We start from the raw sequence: 21113 nt of genomic DNA, 5'->3' as shown, positions 1-21113 counted from the left end.
CTGGGCTCAGACCAGTTGGGTCCCAACCCTGTGAATTCCCTCTGTGATGTGACTGTGTCTGCCATGAAGAGGGGAAGTGTGGAGGTGTGTTTGATTTAGCATTGTAGGGCTGCTGCTGCTGATCCAGCTCTGCCCACACAGCCACTTGTGGGTATCTGTGTGTCAGGATGTCTTTTCAGCTGTCACCACATCCACACAGGAATTTCCTTTGTTGGTATTGGTTGGAGATGTGTAAATTATTTCATATTCCAGGGCAGTGTAAGTGTCTTGTTTGGTAAAAAAACAGCATGCAAGTGACTTGACTATTTGAAATATTTATCTTGATGTACTGTTAGATCTGAAATGTCACAGATGCTTTCCTCAAAAGTGAGCTATTTAACTGCAGGAAATTTGTTGAAATTATGTGCCCCTTTCCCTGTCCAAGATGACCTGTGCTTTAAGATGTTGAAAAAAATCACCTGAGAAAAAGATTTCACTGTGCATTCACAAACTATTGTTTTATTGTATGAATAAAAATCTGTGGTGTTGCGAAGTCTTCAGTGGCTGAATGTGAACACAGAATGGGGAAAACACTGGTGGTTCTTGTAATATTTAGTATCTTTTCAAATATGAAAAAGATACATGTTCATACATGTTAAGAGCATGAGAGAAATGGAAAGAGCTTTTAAGTTTTGGCTCAGTGGCAGCACTGATATGGAACTTCAGGGAACTTAAGGTGCTGTTCTGAAGGACAGCAGGATAAAGTGTGTTTAATGACCTGTGTGAATACTGCTTAATATGCTAATCATTCCCTCTGATTTGAGTTATCTAAGTTTGTAGATTGTACCTGTGCCTCTTGCTTTCCTAAATGTCATATCAGCTTGTGATGCTGCTCTGTGGTAACAGCACACTCCTGGGTACTCCCAGAGCTGCTCTGATTGAGCACGATGGTTTGTGTGGAAGGAGCAGCAGGTTTATACATGTCCTTATTCCTGTACTCACGTGAAGCAGTCTGCTCCTTTGTCTGTCCTTATTTAGTTGTTACACTTGATTTGTGTGTAATTTTATAGCTTTCTCTCCAAGCACAGGAGCAAGGCAGCCATTCCCTGCCTGGAGGCTGCAAACAGGGTGTGCTTCATCAGAAGGTGTTTGCAGCCATCACTGAGTAAACTGCACAAAGCATTGCTGGCGTCTCGGGCAACAGGGACTGAGTGGGCTTGTGCAGGAACATGACTTTTAAGTTTAGAGTTTCCCTGTGTACAGAAGTCTAAAATACAGCTATAAATATACGCTCTGGAATTAGCATATGTAATGAGACCAAAGAGGTCACTTATCCAGGTGCTGTTTGCTGTAATGTTTGTTACATCCCAGGAGGCTCTGGCTGCACATTCCAGCCATGTCATTGTAGTCCTTTGCCATATGTCTCATAAATCAACATCTGTGTACACCCAGCACAGTTAATATTAAATCGGTTCTTTTGCTTTCTATGAGGTGGAATGAAGTAATCTAAGTGTGAACTTGAAGCTTAAACCTGCACAAGAGTAGCTGATCTCTGTCTTGTCATCTTGTAATATTTGCACCAATTGTGAATTTTTTGTTCGGTGGCTCATCATTTTGGAGGGGGAACTTAGGTCTTCTCTATTGTAGTGCTTTCAGTATTGAGTTTCAAATGTATGTGTTCCTTGAACGCTGTCTTTATTCAGTATTATGAGCTGATCTGAAAGTTTATTGTGGTAAATATTTCTAGTTTAACAAGCTTTTTTGATGCTCTTCACTTTGTAAAAATACATTTTGGTGTATGTATGTGAATTCATTAGCTTTGGACTTGGTGTAATAAGCTTTTGAATTCTTAGAAACCGATGGTGATAAGCATGTTACATAGATGCTTTCAAAACAGGAGTAGAAAGAAAGCAAGATGCATTTTCAGTTAAAAATATTAGTTAATGTTTGAATCTCTGGTAATTCCTAATAATGCCTAATCCTTAACCTTTTCTGATATCTGCTGAGACTCCAGATTTATATTTTTTGCCCTTATTTGGCAATCTCTTAAGCATTTAAATTTGTGTCCTAGGCAAGACTTGTGAAGGGATGTGGATGTGTCAGTGTTTTAACTTGTGGCCATGAGTGAAATGCTGAAGGTTTTACAGGGAAGGCAAAGAGGTGGTGCCCTGGAAAAAGGATGCAGGGAAGAAGAAAGCTGACTGCAACAAAGTGGAGGTAGAAAGACAGGGATGGAACAAGGAACAAGGGATGTTCTGAGCTGAGCATCACAGTGAACCTGTAGTGGTTACTGGATCCCACATTTCTCTGGACCAGCAGTAGAGGCAATTAACTGGGAGAAGGGAAAGGAATGTCTTCCTGCCTTCCCATGTGGGGGTAGCTGATAAAACACATGTGCTTTGGGAGCTGGAGCTCTGTCTTGCCTTCTGCCACGTGTGATTCTTGATTTCATTGATCTGAAGCACTATTTTGTGGCTGGTGGTTGACAGGACATTAACTGTTATTCTATAAAACAATTACAAGAAATATAATTAAATTCTCATATATATGTATTAGCAAATATAATAAAGAAGAAATGCAATCAACATTTTAAAACGCTTTTAGCTGGCTATGAACATGACAAGACCATAAAATATTCTTAAGGTATTATTTTCAGAAGTGTTTTAAAATGAACTCTTTTCTTAATTAAATGGTTGGGAAACACTGATGTAAAGATCTGTGCTTCCTCTGTTTACTCAGGTTAATTTAGGTATCCTTGCTCTGCTGTTGATAGACCTGATGAGCTGATTGCTGAGCTTTCCTGCATGTGGGCTTTTAAGTTTTGCTTGAGGTCTCTTGTATTTTGTCAATATTAACAAGACTTCATGTCAGATTCTGTTTTGACACTTGCTTGGTGCAAAGTTTATACGTATCCAATTCTCCATGAGAAAACTGAATTATTTGTATATATAAAAACTATGTGCATGTGTTTTTATAATCTGTATCAAAATCTGAAACTTCAAACCTATGTCTACATTACCTCTGTAGAGTGCTCCTTATGTAGGAAGGTTCAGCTCTTTGTCTGTTCTTGACCTTCAAGTATCGCAATTATTCGATGACTCAGGTTTTAGTCTGTAAATCTGCAGCAATTCAGTTAGTTTTTTATGCTTCCTGGACATCCCACTTATTCCACATGTTGCATATTGTGAGAAAGTAGTGATGCCTTGCCTGATTGATGATTTTTTCCTCCCACGCAAGGAGACAGTATGATTAAAATATCTATATTTAGCATAGATTATAACACATGTAAAAATGTTGGTAACTTGTTAAACAGTGTTGTGTGATGTGGGTGTGGTTTAATAGAAAGCAACAAGTCAGACTATGAAGAGGCAGAGCCAGGGAGTGATGCTGCCTCTGTTGATTCAGCCTGATGCTGGGTCAATACTTAAACCCACTGTTAAACATTCCCTACTTTGACCATAAATTAAGGCCCCAAAAATCAACCCATGACACCTGTTACACTCTCCAGGAGGTAAGTTGTCTTGCAAAACAAAGGTTATCCATCTTGTCTGTTCTTCAGATGGTAGCTGCTTTCATCTTTAGGTGATTTGTTTCTATTTTCAAGAATAATGTTTAATTCTCTGGAGGGTCAGGGACAGCCTCTGACCTCTCCCATCCAAGCTCTTCTCTTGCTCTGATCTCCTGAATGCTTCAGGGAAGGAGCTCAGCACTTTCTCAGCTCTTTTGGTCCATGGATTTTCTTGATGTTTCCCATTAGCTCAGGTAAAGTAATGAGACAGGTAGGAATAGATGCACATTACTCATCTTTCTTTCATTGGATTTATTAAATATTTTGCCTCCAGGCACCAACATTGAGGATGAGAAATCAGGTTTTCTACTCAAGGAAGAGACACAGGTAAAATGAAAGATGTGGGATATCTAAGATTTAAGTGACTGGAGCTGTTCAGGCTGCCATGTGCTGTCTGTGTATTGCTGTTACTAAAGCTGGAAATGTAGTGCCTAAATAATCAGTTATGTGAAGATTTTTGTGCTCCAGGAACTGAGGTTTCATTGCTCTTGAACAGGTTACAGATGACAATCTCTCCTCTGTAGGCAGCTGTACAGATTTTTATATGTATTTATGTACAGTCACATTTCTATGTGGTTTTTTTCAGGAGTGGGATTTTGCAGGCTGTGAACTTGTATAAACAGAACTATTGCCTGTTTCCAATTCCTCCCTCTCCCCTAAAAAGACAGGTCCAATTCTGAGTTACTTATTTTCTACTCAGTGATGTGAGTCATGGACTTAATTTGTCAGTCCATGAGTTCTTCATTGCTCTTCTTATGGAGAAGAAAAGAGACGAGATAATTGTATGTATAGGCTCAGACATTTATCTTTGTGTGTTCTTTATCTCAGCCTCTTTAGAGATTGAGACCATTATCTGCTTCTTGAGATCTTGCTTTAAAATGTACTCAGCCACTAAGAGTAATGCACATCATTTTTGCACAAACTGATGTTACAGTGGAATTAATGTAAGAAGTCTAAAGATGATTGTTCCTTGTATAATGGCATACATAGGAGGAGATGGCAGCTGATGCCTTAATATTTATGCTTGAAGAATCTAGCTAAGGATTTAGCTTTGCTGGATAATGAACTTCTCTGTGCCCTATAATTCAGGAATAGACTTTGTATTTTTAACTCTTGGCCTTTCAGACACTCTGACCTGCTTTCTGCATCTCCAGTGCCTGCCTGATGTGAGAGCTCTTGGCTTCTGGCGGGGGAAGCGGGGAGGAGCAGCTGTCCCCGCTGGAGCCGCGGGCGGGCAGCGCTGCTGGGAGAGGCTGCTCCTCTCGCTCGGAAATAGGTCAGGACTGCCCGCTCGTTCTGGCAGCATCGTGGGGCTCTGCATGCATTTGCATGTGTTGCATTTTTGGCTGCATATAAAGGATAGTTCTTGCATCACACATTGCTGCACTTAAACGATTTTGAGAGTTTTATTTGTAAACATACACATTTCTTTGAGGGATTATTAAACCGCGACAGATGCAATTAAAGCAAAAGACACTTTTATTTTTGGCTAGTTAAATTAATATGCTTATATCCTTTTTTTTTTTTTTTTGCCTATCAGGCTGCACTGAGTTTGTAACTGTTGTGAAATACACATTTAGTGGAGATTATGAAAACTTCAAACCTTTATGACTACTGCTGCAGTTCACAACAGAACAAGTGGGTGGTTGCTTCCCAGTGGAGTGTGTTTTACGCCAAGACACGGTCTGTATTGACCTTGTACTGCCAAGTCATAAATGCATAAAATCTGCTCTGCTCATGGAAACACTGACAAGCCTTGAACTGCAATGGACTGGCAGAATAAAAATATTAAAATTTCCAGCTGCAGTTAATGTCATATTTCCATTTTGGTTTTGCTGGCTGGCAGTGGCCTCACCTCGGAACAAGATGAAGTGTCCTGGAGCTTTTTGTTGGTATTGTCACAACACAGACTCTCTTTGATAATTTGGGTATCAAGGCTGACTTAAAAGCCACCAAAAACAAAGGCAGAAAACTGCCTTGTGAAACCCATGGACAGGAGTCTTGGGCATGCTCAGGTTGGGTATAGTGGTACCTCAGAGATGAGACCTGTGGTAGTGTCATTTTCCAACACTGAATTCAAGCAAGCTGTTTGGAAAAGATGTAAGAATTGCAAACTCTTATTAATGTTTTTACCAGGGCATGAATTAATGTTTGCATCGATAACTGTCAGTTTTGAGATATCCAGTTGGTCTTTGTGTAGAAATTACTTTCTTTGTGAAAGGAGTCATTAAGATGATACCCAGGGTGAAGATGCTGGCAGGGGTGATGGGTGTGTATGTCAGAGGATCCTGAAGTGTGCTTTTGAAAATGAATCTTGGAGCACTTCCCTGCTCTTAGAAGACTGACGTGAACTACAGGGTTGTGGTGAAGTGGATCACATGCAGGTGTGGAGACCAGGGCTTCCTGAATTTGTTTCAGTTTGGTTTAATTTTAATATAGTTTGTAATGCCCCAAGGAAGGATAATTAATGTTTCAGTTCTTCTTTACCAATGAGAACAAAAGAATAGTTCTTGCTTTACAAGAGGTTTACAAAGGGGGTAGAGGGTTAAATATGAAAAAAGCTGTTCCTGACCCATTTAGGCATTGCTTACTGACACCTTCTGTAGTTCTTTGTCACAACTAGATTTATGCCTGGCTGCTGTGGCAGAACTCTCTCGTGTGGTTGTTTTTTCTCTCCTTGCTGCAAAGCAGCTCCGTGTGATGCTCCAGTGCTGTGTTCTGATACACAAAGTAAAACATCACTGTCAGCTCTGATTCAAACCTGGCTGGTACCAATCCCATACCCACATCTATCTGTTGTAAATCTGACATTTGCAGTCTCTCTGCTCCTGTTTTTATCACAATCACCTTGAACTTCTCCTTTCATCCTCTTTGCTTTTGTGTGTCTTGGATTAGGATGATTTCTCTTAACTGTGTATTGAAGTGTCACAAGCTGGCTGTGGTAGGAAGGTACAGAGAGTGCCTTCCTGGTGCTGTCGGGCTCTCCTGCTGATTGTTCTTTTTGATTGTTCTGGCTGCTGAGGAAATTCTTCATCAGTAAATCTTCAGCCTTTGCATCGGGCAACAAGATTTTCTGCATGTAATGACTACACACAAAATTATTTTAAATCCTATTTTTTTAATGTGGATATTTTAAAATGTAATTCCATTGTACTTTCTGCTAAAATTCTCCATTGTCTGTGTTAGACCCACAGCATTTTCTACCTGTCACTACTTCAGGTGGATACTCAAGCCTGGCAAGAAAGTTGCTCAAGCATTCCTCTTTTTAGTTTTGGATCCTTGGTCATTTGTAGTGGGCACTGCTTTTGTCTGAAATAATTTCCTATTATTTATACCCTATCCATTATTTTGCTGCCTTTGATGTTGGACTTAAAAGCATATTGTCTGTTTAATTCAAATTGCTGATTAAGGTGGTGCTTATCTCACAATATTTTCTAGCATTTGGAAGTGGTTGTGTTGGTTTTTGTTCTTTTTTCTTCTAATAAATAAATTTTAAAAAAAAGTCATGTTTTTGAACAAGCTGCCTGTGTGGGGTTTCCCCACTTCCTTTTTGTATTTCTGTGCTTTTTACAAAGCAATTGAAGCAGCTGCTTCTGAAGTCTTTTGCAAAGTCCTGACCTCGGGAAGGAGCCTGGAGCTGTCTCCTCACTAGAAAGTGTCACAATTGAGAAACCTGGGGAAGTACTAGTTCCTCGAGCAGCTTGGAGATTTAAAAACCTGTATAAATTGCTTAGGAAAAAAAAATTAAAAATCCAGAGGCAGGCAGAAGCACTCTAGGCAGATTTTCAAGTGCCAGTATGCTTTTAAGATGAACAGAATGGCCTTGTCAGCAATGCAGCCAGAAAGGCATTTTGGAGGTGACAAGCTCTTCAGCTGTAGCCAAATTTTATTGCTTATGGTTTTATCAGACTTCTAAGTAATGGGCCAAAAAACAGCTGTAGGCATGAGAATGACAAAAATCTTTGAAATATGAAATGTCTGCTCAAATGAGAGGTAGACACTATACTATGCTGTTCCAGAGGGGTTAGTTTTTAGTTTGTTTTGGGGTTTTTTTGAACTTGGAAGATGGGATGGATCTGAGCAGAGCTCAGATCTCCAGGGCAGAAGTCACCATGGAAGAAGGAGAGTAACAGCAGGAACTACTCCACTGTTTTCTAAAAAGCCTTTTTTATGTAATGGAGATGAGTGGGAGGAAAAATCCTGCTGTCTGTAGTCTTGCTCTGTTCTTTTGAGAAATTGGAAGATGCTTTGGTCTGTTTAACTTGAGGTTCATAGTATGTTTGAAAGCATCAGTGAGTGTTCAAACCTGCTGAATTTTCCAGCTGGATAGCTACAAGTAAGAAAGCTGGGCTGTAGTAGTCCAAAAAGCACCAGACAGACAGGTCCTAGGGAATATGTTTCTCATATTTTTGGCATTTTATCAATGTATGGGCTTTGTTGTCTTGAAGCTCATGTTCAAGAGTTCACATGACATGAGTAAGTGTACATATATGCCTTGCCAATTCTGTTTTCAAGTATTAAATATTTTATTGCAGCTGTAGCTGCAATAACTCATGGAGTTGTTGACCAGTGGCTACTGATGGTGGATACAGGAATTGTTGTGAAGTGGATCACAAAAAGCTGCAAGTACTTATGGGTGTTTGCATCCCCAGGGGTGCTGTGGAGGCAGACAAGACCATGGGTGCAGAAAGGGATTCAGCAGCTCCAGCTGCAGGCACAGGAGGGAGGGGAGGTGATCCATCTCCCTGATGGAGTCCTTATGGGTGCTCTGGGAACGTGGGAGGATCTGAGCTGCAGGAGCTCTGAAGAGCATCTGGGATTTTGGCTGCTGGAAGCAATAGATGGGCCATTGATCCGACTTAATGGGTTTGGTCTTGTGCAAAGTGATGATTTCCTTCTTTCAGCATATATGTTCTCCAGTGGAATCCTATTAAATGAGCTGATGCAGTAGAGTAACTGTTGCTGCTTGGCCTTTTTTACTGCTTGGTGCTTTCATGTTGATAGGCTTCTCAGTCTTGTTTGGCACAATCAATTTCAATGCTAACATTCTAATTTAGAAAGATTAGGAGAGTGGGAGACATTAACCAAAAAAAATGGCATTTCTGTTATTTTCCTCTTAGATCTTCCCTCTCACTTGCTCCCACTCTGTTTTTTGGGGCTCCCTTTCTTTTCTGCTCACATCTTGCAGCAGTGCAACTGCATGTCTCATCTGTAAACACATTGGAGCTTTCTGGGGCAGAGATGATCACCTAATATTCTTTTATGTATGAAAATATTTTAGTACCCTACCCTATGGTCAGTCATTCAAGTAATATTTATATTCTTAAAAATGTTTTCAAATACAGTCTGTTATATAAAGGTTGTAATATGAGACTTCTGGATTCAAAGCTCCTTTTGTGAGATTTAGAGTAGATAGCTAAAATGCTGCCCCTGTTTCTGATTTTTCTCAGCATGTTACCTGTTTACTAACACAATTGTATGGAAAGGTCAAATTTATTCCAGTCTTGGCTATGTTTAATTGTAGGATGAAGGCCATGATTTTTGAGTATAATATGTCATTATACCCCAAAGGGTAAGTACCTGAAATGTATTAGCCTATGGTACACCTGTTTAAAACCACTGACCTCTTGGGTGATTTAAGTGGCCTCTGAATCTTTTAATCTCTTGTTTCAGGAAGTTAAGAAGGATGTAGAGCCCAAGGATGATGCTGTGCCACTCAGGAGGGAGAAATCTGGCAATGTAGCCAGCCTTGTGCAGCGTATGAGCAGCTATGGGCTCCCAGCAGGAGGATTTCAGCCTCATCCCCCGTCCAAAGGCTTCAAGAAGAGTACGTGGTCTTTCCAATTCCTTCAGTTGTGCATGCTGCTGACGTGCATTTTTAAAACAAACATAAATTATTTAATGCATGACTTAGTTTTAAGGTTACGTGGAAAACTAGTAACATAGGAGGAAAAACTTATTCAGAGACAAATTTCGCTCCTGTATGTATGAGCAGAAAGCTTAAATGTAGCTTTTAGCATCAGTAATAGGGATGAATTTTCCTGTGATCAGGATTTAGTTTCCTTCCAGATGTCAGAGAGCTCTGTTTGTATTATCAGGTACCTAAATGGAGAGCTCACTTCATGTGAGCTCTGTTTGTATTATCAGGTACCTGAATGGAGAGCTGCAGGCCTGTTCATGATAATAAAGAATTTTCCTGTGGCCTTTTTAAAAGAAAAGTTGAAACACGAAAACATCAAGTTTTACTACAAATTCAAGACTTTGACAAGGAAACGCTGTATAGTTCAGATTCTTCCTGATAGGCTTGCTTCTGGTGTGAAATAAAGTGCAGTTTGTGGTGTTAACAAAAACTAGTAATTTTCCTTTTGTTCTAACAGACAGGATGGCAGGAATGTAGCACTGGTGCTTCTGTATCTTTTTAATGCCCATTTTTATATCAAGGTGACTGAAGCCTAGAGAAGAAAGCTTACCATTCCCTGCATCCAGCAAATAGGCTTGTGATTTGTATTTGGTCATGCCAATCTGTTGTAAGATAGTGCTTTAAATTGCTGTGGCTTCCTCTGTCTTAAAAGGTTTTGAAGTCATTTATCATTTCAGCTTGCTTTAAAAAAAAAAAAAGTTCAGAACTTACTGGTTCTGGCATGTTTATGCTTTGAGGTTTTGCCTATATTCCACTAGTTGTTAATTAAAACCCTGAAACAGGACCACCACCACCTTTACAAATTTTTTGAGACTTCGTTCCAGGAAACTAAGGATATAAAATCACTTTTTAGTGACTCTGATCTGTGTGTGCATGTTGGCAAAAGCATGTAGCTGCCTGTTGGGTGTTTACACAGCAGACTTTGGAAAAATCCAACCTGAAAGATTAATGCTGGTCCTAGATAAATACAGCCAGGCTCTGAAAAGGAAAGAGTGTGATCTTATGGGTCCTTCCAACTGGAGATACTGTAGGATTCTGTGAACATGATCTGATGTCAGTTCAGCTGTCAGATGTTGTTCTGGTCACCCTAACCCTGGAATGTTCCTGTATTTTCCATGTCACATCCTCATGCTGGTGGCTGTGTCCAGGGTAGAAGGTACAGCTTGGTCTCAAACTCTGCAGGGCTCTGGCTGCTCTCATCCTTCTGGAGAAAATGGTGTTCAAGCACTTCCCTTTAGGCACACAGCTGTTTACCTGGTGCAGTGACAGTCTCTGCATTTCCATTTCACTTGCTGTTCCCTTTTTCCTGGAAAACTGTTTGAACAGCTCCTGCAGATCCTATTTGCTATGTGCCTGGGCAATCACTTGCTTTCCCGAGCTAAGTTGTCTTTGTGTTTCTGGTTTTTCACTTGCTGAAATGAGGTTTACAATGTTAAAAACAGAGTTAAGTTTCTTTCATGCAGCTCTCCCTGAATTCAGGTATTTTTGTGTCAGGTGGGTGGTAAGCTGCAGGCAGAATTCCTATCAATTAGATGTCTGCCTGTGTTTAGCAGAAAGAAGATACAGAAGGTGTGCTAAGTAACAGCAACAAAGAGCTAAATTTGGTTTACCCTATACAAAACAAACAAAACCTGAAGCCAGACAAGTTGTTTTGGAAAGGGACAGAATTGCCTGCAGGCTGCCAGCCCAGCAGTCCTGCAGCAGCACGTGAAGCTGGAGTTCTGTTCTCTGAGAGGACAGGTTCCCTTCCTGGGTTATTCTAGGGATTTTCAAAAGTGGGAGGCAGTACTTCCTAAATTGTGTCACTGGAAACAGACCTCAGAGGAGAGGGAGGTTTCTGGATGTGAAATGCATCCATGGGTTCCCTCCCACTCCCATTTAGATATAATTACACTATGAAAAGGAACACTGAGATCAAATTTATGCCAAATGGCAGTGACTTTTAAATTTGCCTTTTTTTTGGTATCAGTTAATCTCCTACCAAACAGAAGCCTTGAAAGCACTGCAGGAGGCAGTAAAGGCTATTGAACCATTTATTGCAATTACTCTGAACTGAACAATCCCTCTGGGCTCGTGCATGAGTTCCAGTGGAGGTAAAAGCAGGGTATATTATGTGGGCAATTATGTGTTACTAGAAATAACCCACAAAGCTTCATATTTCTGGTTTATTTGTTTCTTGCATAGACATATACCAGCATGTAGAAAATTCTCAATTTGGTGAGCTCTCTCTCAGACATTTTAGATGCTGGTTCTTACTCTGATGCCTGGTCTGCTTTGTACTGAGATGCTGGGTGTGGTTTTCTAAATGCCTTGCTCTGGACTTTGAACAGTGCTGTAAAAAGACAAGGATCAATCTTGGAGGCAGTATCTGTGTTTTGAAATGCTTTTACACAGCTAATCTTAATTGCTGAAGCTTGAGTGTGGAAGGAGAACAAAGTATGAGAGAGAGAGCATGGAAATCACACAGCTCCTGTAAGCTTAGGCTTTACCACCTCAAGCTTTTGACTGATATTTTCGTTTAAACTGCGGCAGATTGTTTTTGAGGAGGATAGGGAGCATGCATGGGTCATAACTCAAGATGATAATTGTATTCAAAAGCATGCTGGCTGCTCTGTTGTGGAAAAGGTCTGAAGGCATGGCCTCTTGTTTGAAGGAGAAGTGCATAAACTGTCTGTGTTCAGCAGCAGCAGCGCTCCAGGATATGTGCAGGGTAATTAGGCAGTGTGGGTTCACACCACTGTGGCTGCAGGGCTTGAGTTCTCAGAAGCCACTTCAATGCCCTCCCCTCTTAAGATGTCATTTTGCCTTTTTAATGTGTGCAGCACTTTAATGGTATGGAGCAAACAGCTGAAAACTGCACTTGATTTTAATCTTGCCTTTGTCAAAGACTGCTAATTGATAGTTTGAATTACTAGATGCCATACTGGCACTGAGAAAAGGTAGGGTTTCTTTTTTAATTCACAGATAAAAAATAGTTCAGATTTTGAAATATGAGCCCAGCAAATATTGGCATTACCTCAAAGCTGTGGTCCTTGTTAGAGGCCAGAAGGTCTGTAAGCTCTCCAGTGTGGTGCATAACAAAAGTTGTTCCTGCTTTCAGATTACTTAAGGACTGGAGGCTCAAACTTGCACTTTTTCTTCCAAGTGGGTACTAACTGGCAGTGATTGCCATTCTTGCAAATTTTGGTTGGGAAATAGCTTGAGAAATCACTGTAGTGGAGATTTACCTGACTTGCTTGTGTCAACATGTTTTTTATAGCAGGTTGGTAATTGGTGCAGGGTTCCTTTATCAGAACTGTGGCTCCCTAGCCTAAGGTCACCCAAGCAAACCACAAAATCAGGATCAAAAGCTACATAGCTTTTTGGAAGTTTTTCTGGGTCTTCAGGACCAGAGTGTAGGAAAGATGAGTTCTCCTGTATGAGTGATCTTACTTTTGGTGTTTCCCTTGGATCAGGGTCCAAGAAGCGGCAGTGCAAAGTGCTCTTCGACTACATCCCGCAGAATGAGGACGAGCTGGAGCTCAAGCTGGGGGATGTCATTGACATCATTGATGAGGTAAGCTGTTCTGCAGAGCTGGCCTTTCATGTGCTGAGAGTCAAACCACTTTTTTGGCTGATTATTTGTATTACAAACATGTTGGGAAAAGAGCATGGGAAGTAGTGTTTTTGCAGCTAAAGTTAATAATTCTGGAGCTTTTTCTCTCAGGATCTAATACTAAAACTATGAATACTAGATGTTTAAAAGAAATATTTGATCATCACAGTAATAAATTGTGATCTGTTACACAGATTCATTTTTTTGAAAGGGTTTTGCAGTTCTTTGGCCCTGTCTGTGTGATCCTTGGCTTTAGGATGCTTGTGTTAAAACTGTTGGACCACTTTCTTTTGGCTGACATACTCCAAATTGGTATAGATGAAAAATGTTATTTGACTTGATTTGGCAGTTTCAAGTTCTCTTGTAAACTCATTGAGTTGGAGTGGTGGTTTCTTATCTTTTCTTACCCACGTGCTTCCTTGGTGTCTGTTCCATTCAATAGCACTGAGTGTCTCTTCCAAATGTGAAATCTGTCAGGGAGGGTGTGGAAAAGATCAGAGTGATTGTGGAAGGAATCATTTTAGAACTGGGTTGAAAAGTTCTGCATGGCAGGCTCTGACCTTCACTGGTGCCATCTCTTCCTCCCTGAGGCTCTGAGGAGGGAGAGTGAAGCTTTCTTTCTGTTGTTGGTGGTGCTTTTTCAGTAGCTTTATGAGACTGTGCTTTTCATGTGCCTGACCCTCTTGGGAAGAGAGTGCTTAACCTAACAGATGCCAAGGAGACTTCCATTTTCCTAGCAAGGAAAAACCTATGCCCTTAGATGCATTTGCACTCATAATTCCAGAATTTAATATCTGAGAGTAAACAGAGCAAATGACTTGCAAAACCTGCTCACTAAACTCGCAGTTTCATAAATACCTGAGTGTGTGGGTGTTTGTAGAGGAGTGTTCCTGGGTAACCTCAGCAGTTTAATTTGTGGATGGTGCCTGCACTGGCAGTTGTGACTGGATGGTCCAGTGTAAGCATTTATGAGAGAGCACGTGCAGTGAACTATTGTGGAAATGACTCTTCTGCTTGCACATGTCAGCATCTGCAATTATTTTCAGAGGGGTGTGCAGCGTCATGTACCAGAGATGGCCAAGTACCAAACAGAATAAAAAAGAGCATTTCCTCATCTGGTTTCTTAAGAAAGTGTGGATTATATTTTATTATTTAGATTTTTTTTTGTTATTTGCCATGTTTATTCTTTTTTTAATGATTTGAAAATATGTTTTTGTAGTACCCAGTCTTTGCTACTTATTTGACAAATTTTTAGGGAAATGCTACCTGTTAGAAAAATAGTGCAGTTTACTATGATCACAGAGCTGTTTGCATTGTTTTCACGTGGTGTAGAAGAGACCTAACAGGTGTAGACTGGATCTGTCTGCTTCATGAAATGTAAAGAATGGTAGAAAATACTGTCCATTGGTTGTGTAATATGCTGGGATAACTTGCCTTAGGTAATTTGTCCTCAGTGCTATGAGATAGTTTGCTTCTGTGAATGTATAAAAGGTGCTGTTTCTGTAGATGCAGATGACTTGTAACTGTTACTTCAAGGAAAAATTGTTTGGTCACCTCTTTCTGTGGGGAAAATAAGAAAATAAGCTCTGTGAGGGGATCAGCTCTGTCAGTTACTTGAAAATAATTCAATATTTAGCCCTAGATTGGTTTTTGTAAATTGAGTTGATATAAATGACACCACTGATCATGAAATCAGAGGTGAAGGCAAATGGGTTCAGAAATTAAATGGTTGATATTGATAGGGCAGAAGTAACTTCTTGGGAAGAAAATTGTGCTGTGTTCTGGCTGAATCCACAGAGCTTTTTGTTTATAGAACATCATGTGGGTTTTACACATGAAGAACATGCACAGAGCACACGTGGTGACTGTGTCATTGCTCTAAAACCTTTGTTTCTGCTTTATATCTTCCCCTCTCTCCTGTCAGGAGCAGCACTTAATAGCAGAGTAGTATTATAGTTTTAGTATTTGCATGCAGCTTTTTCAAGTGAAATAAAATATCATATAACATCATTAGGGAAGATTGTAGTAAAAAAAAAAATAGAACAACAGATTGATAAAGCTGCTTATTTCAGCTTTCTGCTCCATTTTTTCTGTGGAAGTCTGAGTTTCTTGTACAAATAAGTCAATGGATTCACATTGAAAAAAAAGTTCTGGTGTGTGTACCAGAGCTGTACCTCCCTCTTGTGGAAATTGGATCATATGATAATATTTTGGAATGGAAGAGAAGGGTTATGAAATTGTCATCTGTGTTGCTGCTGCTAACAGATGTGCAGCTGTTCTCCCCCAAAGCATGGAGAAATTTTTTAACCTGTCTTAATGCTGATGAAAGAAACCTTTTCTGGCAGTAGTTTGTGTGTAGTCAGGGATTTATATGAAGGCAGTATGGTGAGGAGGCTGAGTGAGTGTGCCCAAGAAATTTTGGGTTTGTTCCTGAGTGCCTCTGAGTTGGCATCACTTTGCTTTGCTGTAAAGTGCTTTGCTGACCATGTCTCTTGGCAGTAGAATAAATGGATGCTCAAGTCACTTTCTGTATTCTGTAACCATTAAAAGTCCCTTTTTCATGGCTCCTGAGTGAGTGGTGGGAGTGAGTAAAGGCATTTTTACTTTAGTTTTCTGTTATGTGTTCCATTAAATCTGAGGTGCCAGAGCCTGGCAGCACTTGCCAGAAATCTGTGCTTAAAATTTGTTTCAGAGGACCAGTCTCTGAGTTTGAACCATCCACAACAAAGCTGTGTTTTTGCACCAGGATGCCTTTAAAAGCAACAGTGCTCTTTTCATTGCCTGTGTCTGCAGCTGCCAGGTTCTCCTTGGGCTCTGCTTGCCTGGAGGTGGACTGGCATTTAAAAACTGTGCCTGTGTGTCAGGCATAGTGACCTAAAAAGCCAGGCTAAAAAAAGATAATGCAAACAGCTGCTGCTTGGTTTGCTTTTTCCTTTTCCACTTGCTTTCCTTTCTTAAAAACAGCTATCCAGTCTCAAAACAGGGCAACCCAAAAAAAAGATTCTGAAAATTTACCTTAATTCTAGTTTTTAACTAGTGCTCATTAGGTAAATAAACTGAATTTATTTAATACATTTTGAAAACTGTTCATAAATTCAAAGGGCACAATTCTTTGGCATCATTTTACCCCATCACCTCTTCCTGCCCTGCTTTTGCTTGTTCTGCTTTATACCATGTGGGGTATTCCTGCTAAACTTTCCAATATATTGCTGGCCTTAGGAGTGCTGTGTGCCACCACAAAATTCTCATGGACTTGGTGAGGTTGGTCAGCTCTGGTGGGCAAGTTCCTGTTGTGCATGTAGGGCTGGGCTGTGCTGGTCAACCTCCTGCTAGAGGGAGTGGATAGCTTAATTTTCCATTTCTCTGATGTCCTGAAGGACTTTTCTCTGTTCTACCCCACATGAAATTTTATCTTTGAAACTTTTCTTTTGATCAAAATTGTGTGAAGCTCTTCTGTGGATATGAGGCCAGTCAGAGAGCAGGACTTGTGGAAAGTGGACAAGACAGAGGAAAAGACAGATGGACAGCAAAAACACATAAAAATTTCCATGGACCCACAGACTCAACGTTTCATCTGTATTTCATGAACAGATTAATACCTCTTTGTTGTGTTAAATGTGCAATGCCTCTTACTCTGTCTTGAGAAAGTTGATGAACATACTGCTGCTTTTTAGGATTCACTGGAATGGGGCTAATCTCCTGTTAGGATCATTGCTGTAGTGATACAAGTAACATTAAATTGTTCTCTTCCTCTTCTTTTTGTCTAATGCTTCTACATGTTTGGTAGGTTTCTTTATAAAGAAATTGTGATAATTTGAACTTTCCCCAAAGTTGTTTGTAGAGTTTGTATGGAATTTATAGGAATTTCCTTTTACTCCATTGGTAATGTGCAAAATGTTTCTATACAGGTAGAAGAAGGATGGTGGAGTGGAATACTGAATGGCAAGGCAGGGATGTTTCCTTCAAACTTTGTGAAAGAATTGGAATCAACGGATGATGGAGAAACACAGGATGCTCTGGATGACACAGGTAGTGTTTTGTTTGTTGCAAACTCTTAGCAAAGTAATTTTTGGTTTCTGGTATAATTTGGAGTATTATGGTTAAAGTACAACAAAGTTGTAAAGTGTTCAATCTTCCTAAGAATGATGTTCCAATTTCTTTCCAGAAAGTGTTAATGCTGAGGATTCCTGTCTGCTCCTACCTTCACTCATAATAAAATTGCAGTCACAGTCTTAATCTTGCAAATGTGTGTTATACACTTTATCACTAGAAATTTTATCATATTCAAAGTTGATATTTTTTAGACTTGGATATAAAATTATTATTTTAATAGCTTTGTTCAGTCTTATTGTCACAGACATGAGCTCTCTAAAACAGAAAATTCAAGTGTTTAACCAAGTAATTTGGGAATCAAAACAGTGTGGAGAGTCTCAACTTAAAATGAGTCCAGGGAAAGAGATCCCAGTTCTTAGGCCTTAGATTATGTTTTAATGTAACAATAAGGTGTTTCTAAGACAGGATTTACATTTGGCTGTCCTTTTCTAGCCATGACTGTGTAGCTGGGGCAGGAGATGCTCTGTGGCTGAACAATAGCTGAGTGGTGCCAGGCAGGTCTGTGCTTTACAGGCAATTACTCCATTCCCTTGAAAATGCACTTTAGAAACGTTTCAGTCTGTGAAGATCAGTTTGAAGAGGACTTGTGATATGGTATTGCTGAAACAGGAATGGTTTTTGGGAACATCATAGCAGGAGTTAATTGATTTTTAAAAGACAGTGGGCTAACATTTGAGAAAAACAGGTTTTTTTTTTTTTTAACTTGTGATAATGTGCACCCTCATTTACATGGTGTCCAGTACTGATTGCTTCAAACAAGGGCTTGCTCAGACACAGGGAAGAGCCTGGCTTGGAATTTCTTTTTTTTTTTTTTGAAATGTGGAAATCACAGTAGCATAAAATAAGAGTTTGACTTGAGCAGTCCCAAATAGCTCAGTGGCTATTTCCTTGGAGATCAAGTTCCCTGAGTTTAGTGGGGTCTGGTGCAGTGAATTTACAAATGGGTATGCATTGATCTTACTTCCTGAATACTGAGATCAGTGACACTGCACAGTAATTTGAAGTAATTGTATTTTCTGTCAGTACCTAAAAGGTTGGAGTGTTCAGCCCCCCATCCCCCAGGGGTTATATTTAATGCTCATTACTTTCACAGTCAGGGTCCCTCCTCACCCTTGGGAAACAGGAACTTCCTCTTTCACTCACTTGTGGTCATTCAAAGGTGCAGCCTGGACTTTGCCCACCAAAGGGATGTTTGGCTGTCCTGTGAGGTATAAGGGGGATATAACTAAATAAAGAGCATCTGGGTAGGCAGAAGGTGAGCAACTGAAGTCAAGAGCAACTTAGCTTCATGGTACCACCAAAATATCATAAACTGATGATAGAAGGAAGATGCTTTGATCTTTATTGCAGTTGATAGGCTTGCATGTGCTGGAAAGAACTTGACCCAAAGGCTAAAAGATGTGGAGGCCATTTTGACTTTGGTTTATAAAAGCCCTCTGTTTTCACATGACTGTCTCCTGGAATTCTGCTTGCAGAAGTTGCTTGTCTATGTATACTAATTTGTGGGCTTTATCTAACCATAATTAAAAAAACTTAAAAAAATAAGGTTGCAAAGCTTTAGTAACAAAATTAAGTTATTCTCTGAAGTACATTTTTGGGGGGTGGATAAATGCTGTCCCTTAAAACTGAAAGATTAACAGAAGTGTAAATAGTTGAATTATCCAGCAGTGATTAATTTCCAACAACTGTATGTGGTTTGAATGCTTGGAGCATTTTGAGCAATAAGAAAATGTCTCTTTGGTTCTTTGAGAGGCATCACTGCCACTGAAATACACTCTGTTTTCCTGTGACAGTTGAAACATGTTTGGATTCATTATGGACCTTTATTGATTATTGCTTTCTGTGGTTGTAGCCGTTCAAATGAGAAGCTTTTAAATGTTGGACTAAAATACCATTTATGAGAGTGCGTAAGCAGCGTTTCATAAAACTAATGGAAAACACTGTGGAGCCTGAGTGCTAATTGAAATAGCAAGAATATTAGTGAGCTGTTGATTTAGTTGCCAGAGTAATCAGGACAAAACTGGTGTGATTTAAGTTGGTCTTACATTAAATACAAAACGAGAACAAATGTGAGGTGTTACTAGAAAAGCTCTTTATCAGGAGCAGTGCACAGTGCTGTGCTAATTCCACTTTTTTCCCAGAAGAGCAAATGAATAATTTCAGCTTTTAAAATAGCTTTCCCTTTCTTATTTTATTTTCAGAGCCTGTTTTTAATAGTCCTACCTCACCTGTGACCTCTCCAGGAAATGGGAGTGAACCTGCTGTGGGACCAGCACAGCCAAAGAAAATCCGAGGTGTTGGGTTTGGAGATATCTTTAAGGAAGGCTCAGTGAAACTTAAAACAAGATTATCCAGTAATGAATCAGAAGATAAAAAGCAAGATAAGGTTTGTAGTGGTACATATTGTTCTTTTGAGATTTCCTTTAAAAATAATTTAGGAGATGTGGAATCTGACCATTACCCTCTCATAGGGCTCTTGCCTATAAAACAAAACAAAACAAATCCTCTTGAGTATGTTTCACAGTAAGTTGTATTTAACATTGATTCCAAAATGTCTATTCAAATGTCTTGGCATTTAAACCATTAGTGACTAAAAACCAAGCTGATACATAAATTCTCTTTTCAGCGCCATGTGGTAAAATACACAGTGGCATCTCAACACATCTGCAGTGTGAGGTCCCTCTGGTTCACCTTGTAACAGACTTTATGTATAGTCTGGGAGAAGATGAAGTCTATCAATATAAATTAAACTTGTCTTTTAAAACAAGCAATATTTTGGCATTTCTTTGTGTTTTGGCTTATTTGTTTTTTTTCCTCAACTTTTGGTGGATGTTGAGATTGCTGTTCTCAGTGTCAACTGCCATTACCTTCAGTGAGTGCTGCCAAGCTTCATAAATTACTGGTTGTGTAAACCTGTAAGCCTGAGAAATGCAGTTCCAGAATTTTGCATTTTCTTTTTCCCATTTTTTATGATTGAGTGGGAAAAGGAGCACTTTTATTCTTCAATGTTTGAATTTTGTTTTGATCTGAACTCAAGGGCGCTCTTACCCCTTGGAAGCACAGCAACAATACTCAGTTCTTTAACTTGAACTTAGTATTCTAAGAGTTTATATATGGATTTTCAGCTTTTGGTAAATTAAAGGCAGCTGAGATAGTCCAGAGTTTCAGTTTGGACTCAGGTGATCAAGAAGGCTTTTAAAGCCTTTGTCTATTTCAATTTTTGTTTGTGGGTTATGATCATTAATGCTGTTTTGGTGAGTGATTTGTTTTCCTCTGCCATGGTAATAATTGTAATGGTGTAGGGCAAAAAGTGAGGCGAGTCCCTGGGAGGAGGGAGGATCAGAGGCTTCCTTGAATGTGTTTTCCCTCAATAGCAATGCTCAGAGCAATGGCACGGTGAGTGTTGTGTTTGTTTCTGGTCTGGTCAGAGCATCAGATGATTTGGAAAAGTTGCAAGTGTGTTGCCTTCTGCTTAAAGCTTGGGGAATGTTGCTTCCTAAAGAAGGTGTTTAGAAAAGGAGGTCGGTGGCAGACCTTACTGTGACTTTTCAATATAATATAGGTGGATATACAGATGGAGAGACTTTTTACTGAGGTCTGTAATGAGAAGACAAGGAGCAAGGGCTTAAATTAAAAGAGGAGAGACTTAGGAAGAAAAGAGGGGCGGTAAGGAAGATGTTCTTCATGGTGAGGGAGGTGGGATGCTGGAACAGGTTATGCTGGAACCACACAAATTATGGTGGTACCACATCTTTGGAATTGTTCAAGGCCAGACTGGATGGGGCTTTGAGCAGCCTGGCTCTGTGGGAGGTGTCCATGCTCATGGCAGGGAGTTGGACTTAGATGGTCATTGAAGGTCCCTTCCAGCTCAAACTTTTCCATGATTCTGTGAAGTCACATGGATTCTCCTCATTCCTCCCCTTTGTCCCTTGGTGTGC

At 39.9% G+C, this 21113-nt stretch overlaps 1 protein-coding gene across 1 annotated transcript in view; it reads left to right on the top strand.

Moving 5' to 3' along the window:
* Nucleotides 1–21113, top strand: part of LOC120508222 (CD2 associated protein) — a 77699-nt gene that overhangs the window by 29185 nt on the left and 27401 nt on the right. Inside the window, exons 3-6 of the mRNA XM_039721606.1 lie at nt 9221–9374; nt 12923–13023; nt 16971–17091; nt 19377–19561. Coding sequence (XP_039577540.1) covers nt 9221–9374; nt 12923–13023; nt 16971–17091; nt 19377–19561 — 561 coding nt within the window. The remainder of the gene's footprint in view (nt 1–9220; nt 9375–12922; nt 13024–16970; nt 17092–19376; nt 19562–21113) is intronic.

The sequence above is a fragment of the Passer montanus genome, unplaced genomic scaffold, assembly GCF_014805655.1.
Source record: "Passer montanus isolate IOZ18808 unplaced genomic scaffold, ASM1480565v1 scaffold46, whole genome shotgun sequence".
Taxonomy (NCBI): domain Eukaryota; kingdom Metazoa; phylum Chordata; class Aves; order Passeriformes; family Passeridae; genus Passer; species Passer montanus.
The sequence above is the reverse complement of the archived record's forward strand: the minus strand, read 5'-3'. Positions and strand labels throughout refer to the sequence as shown.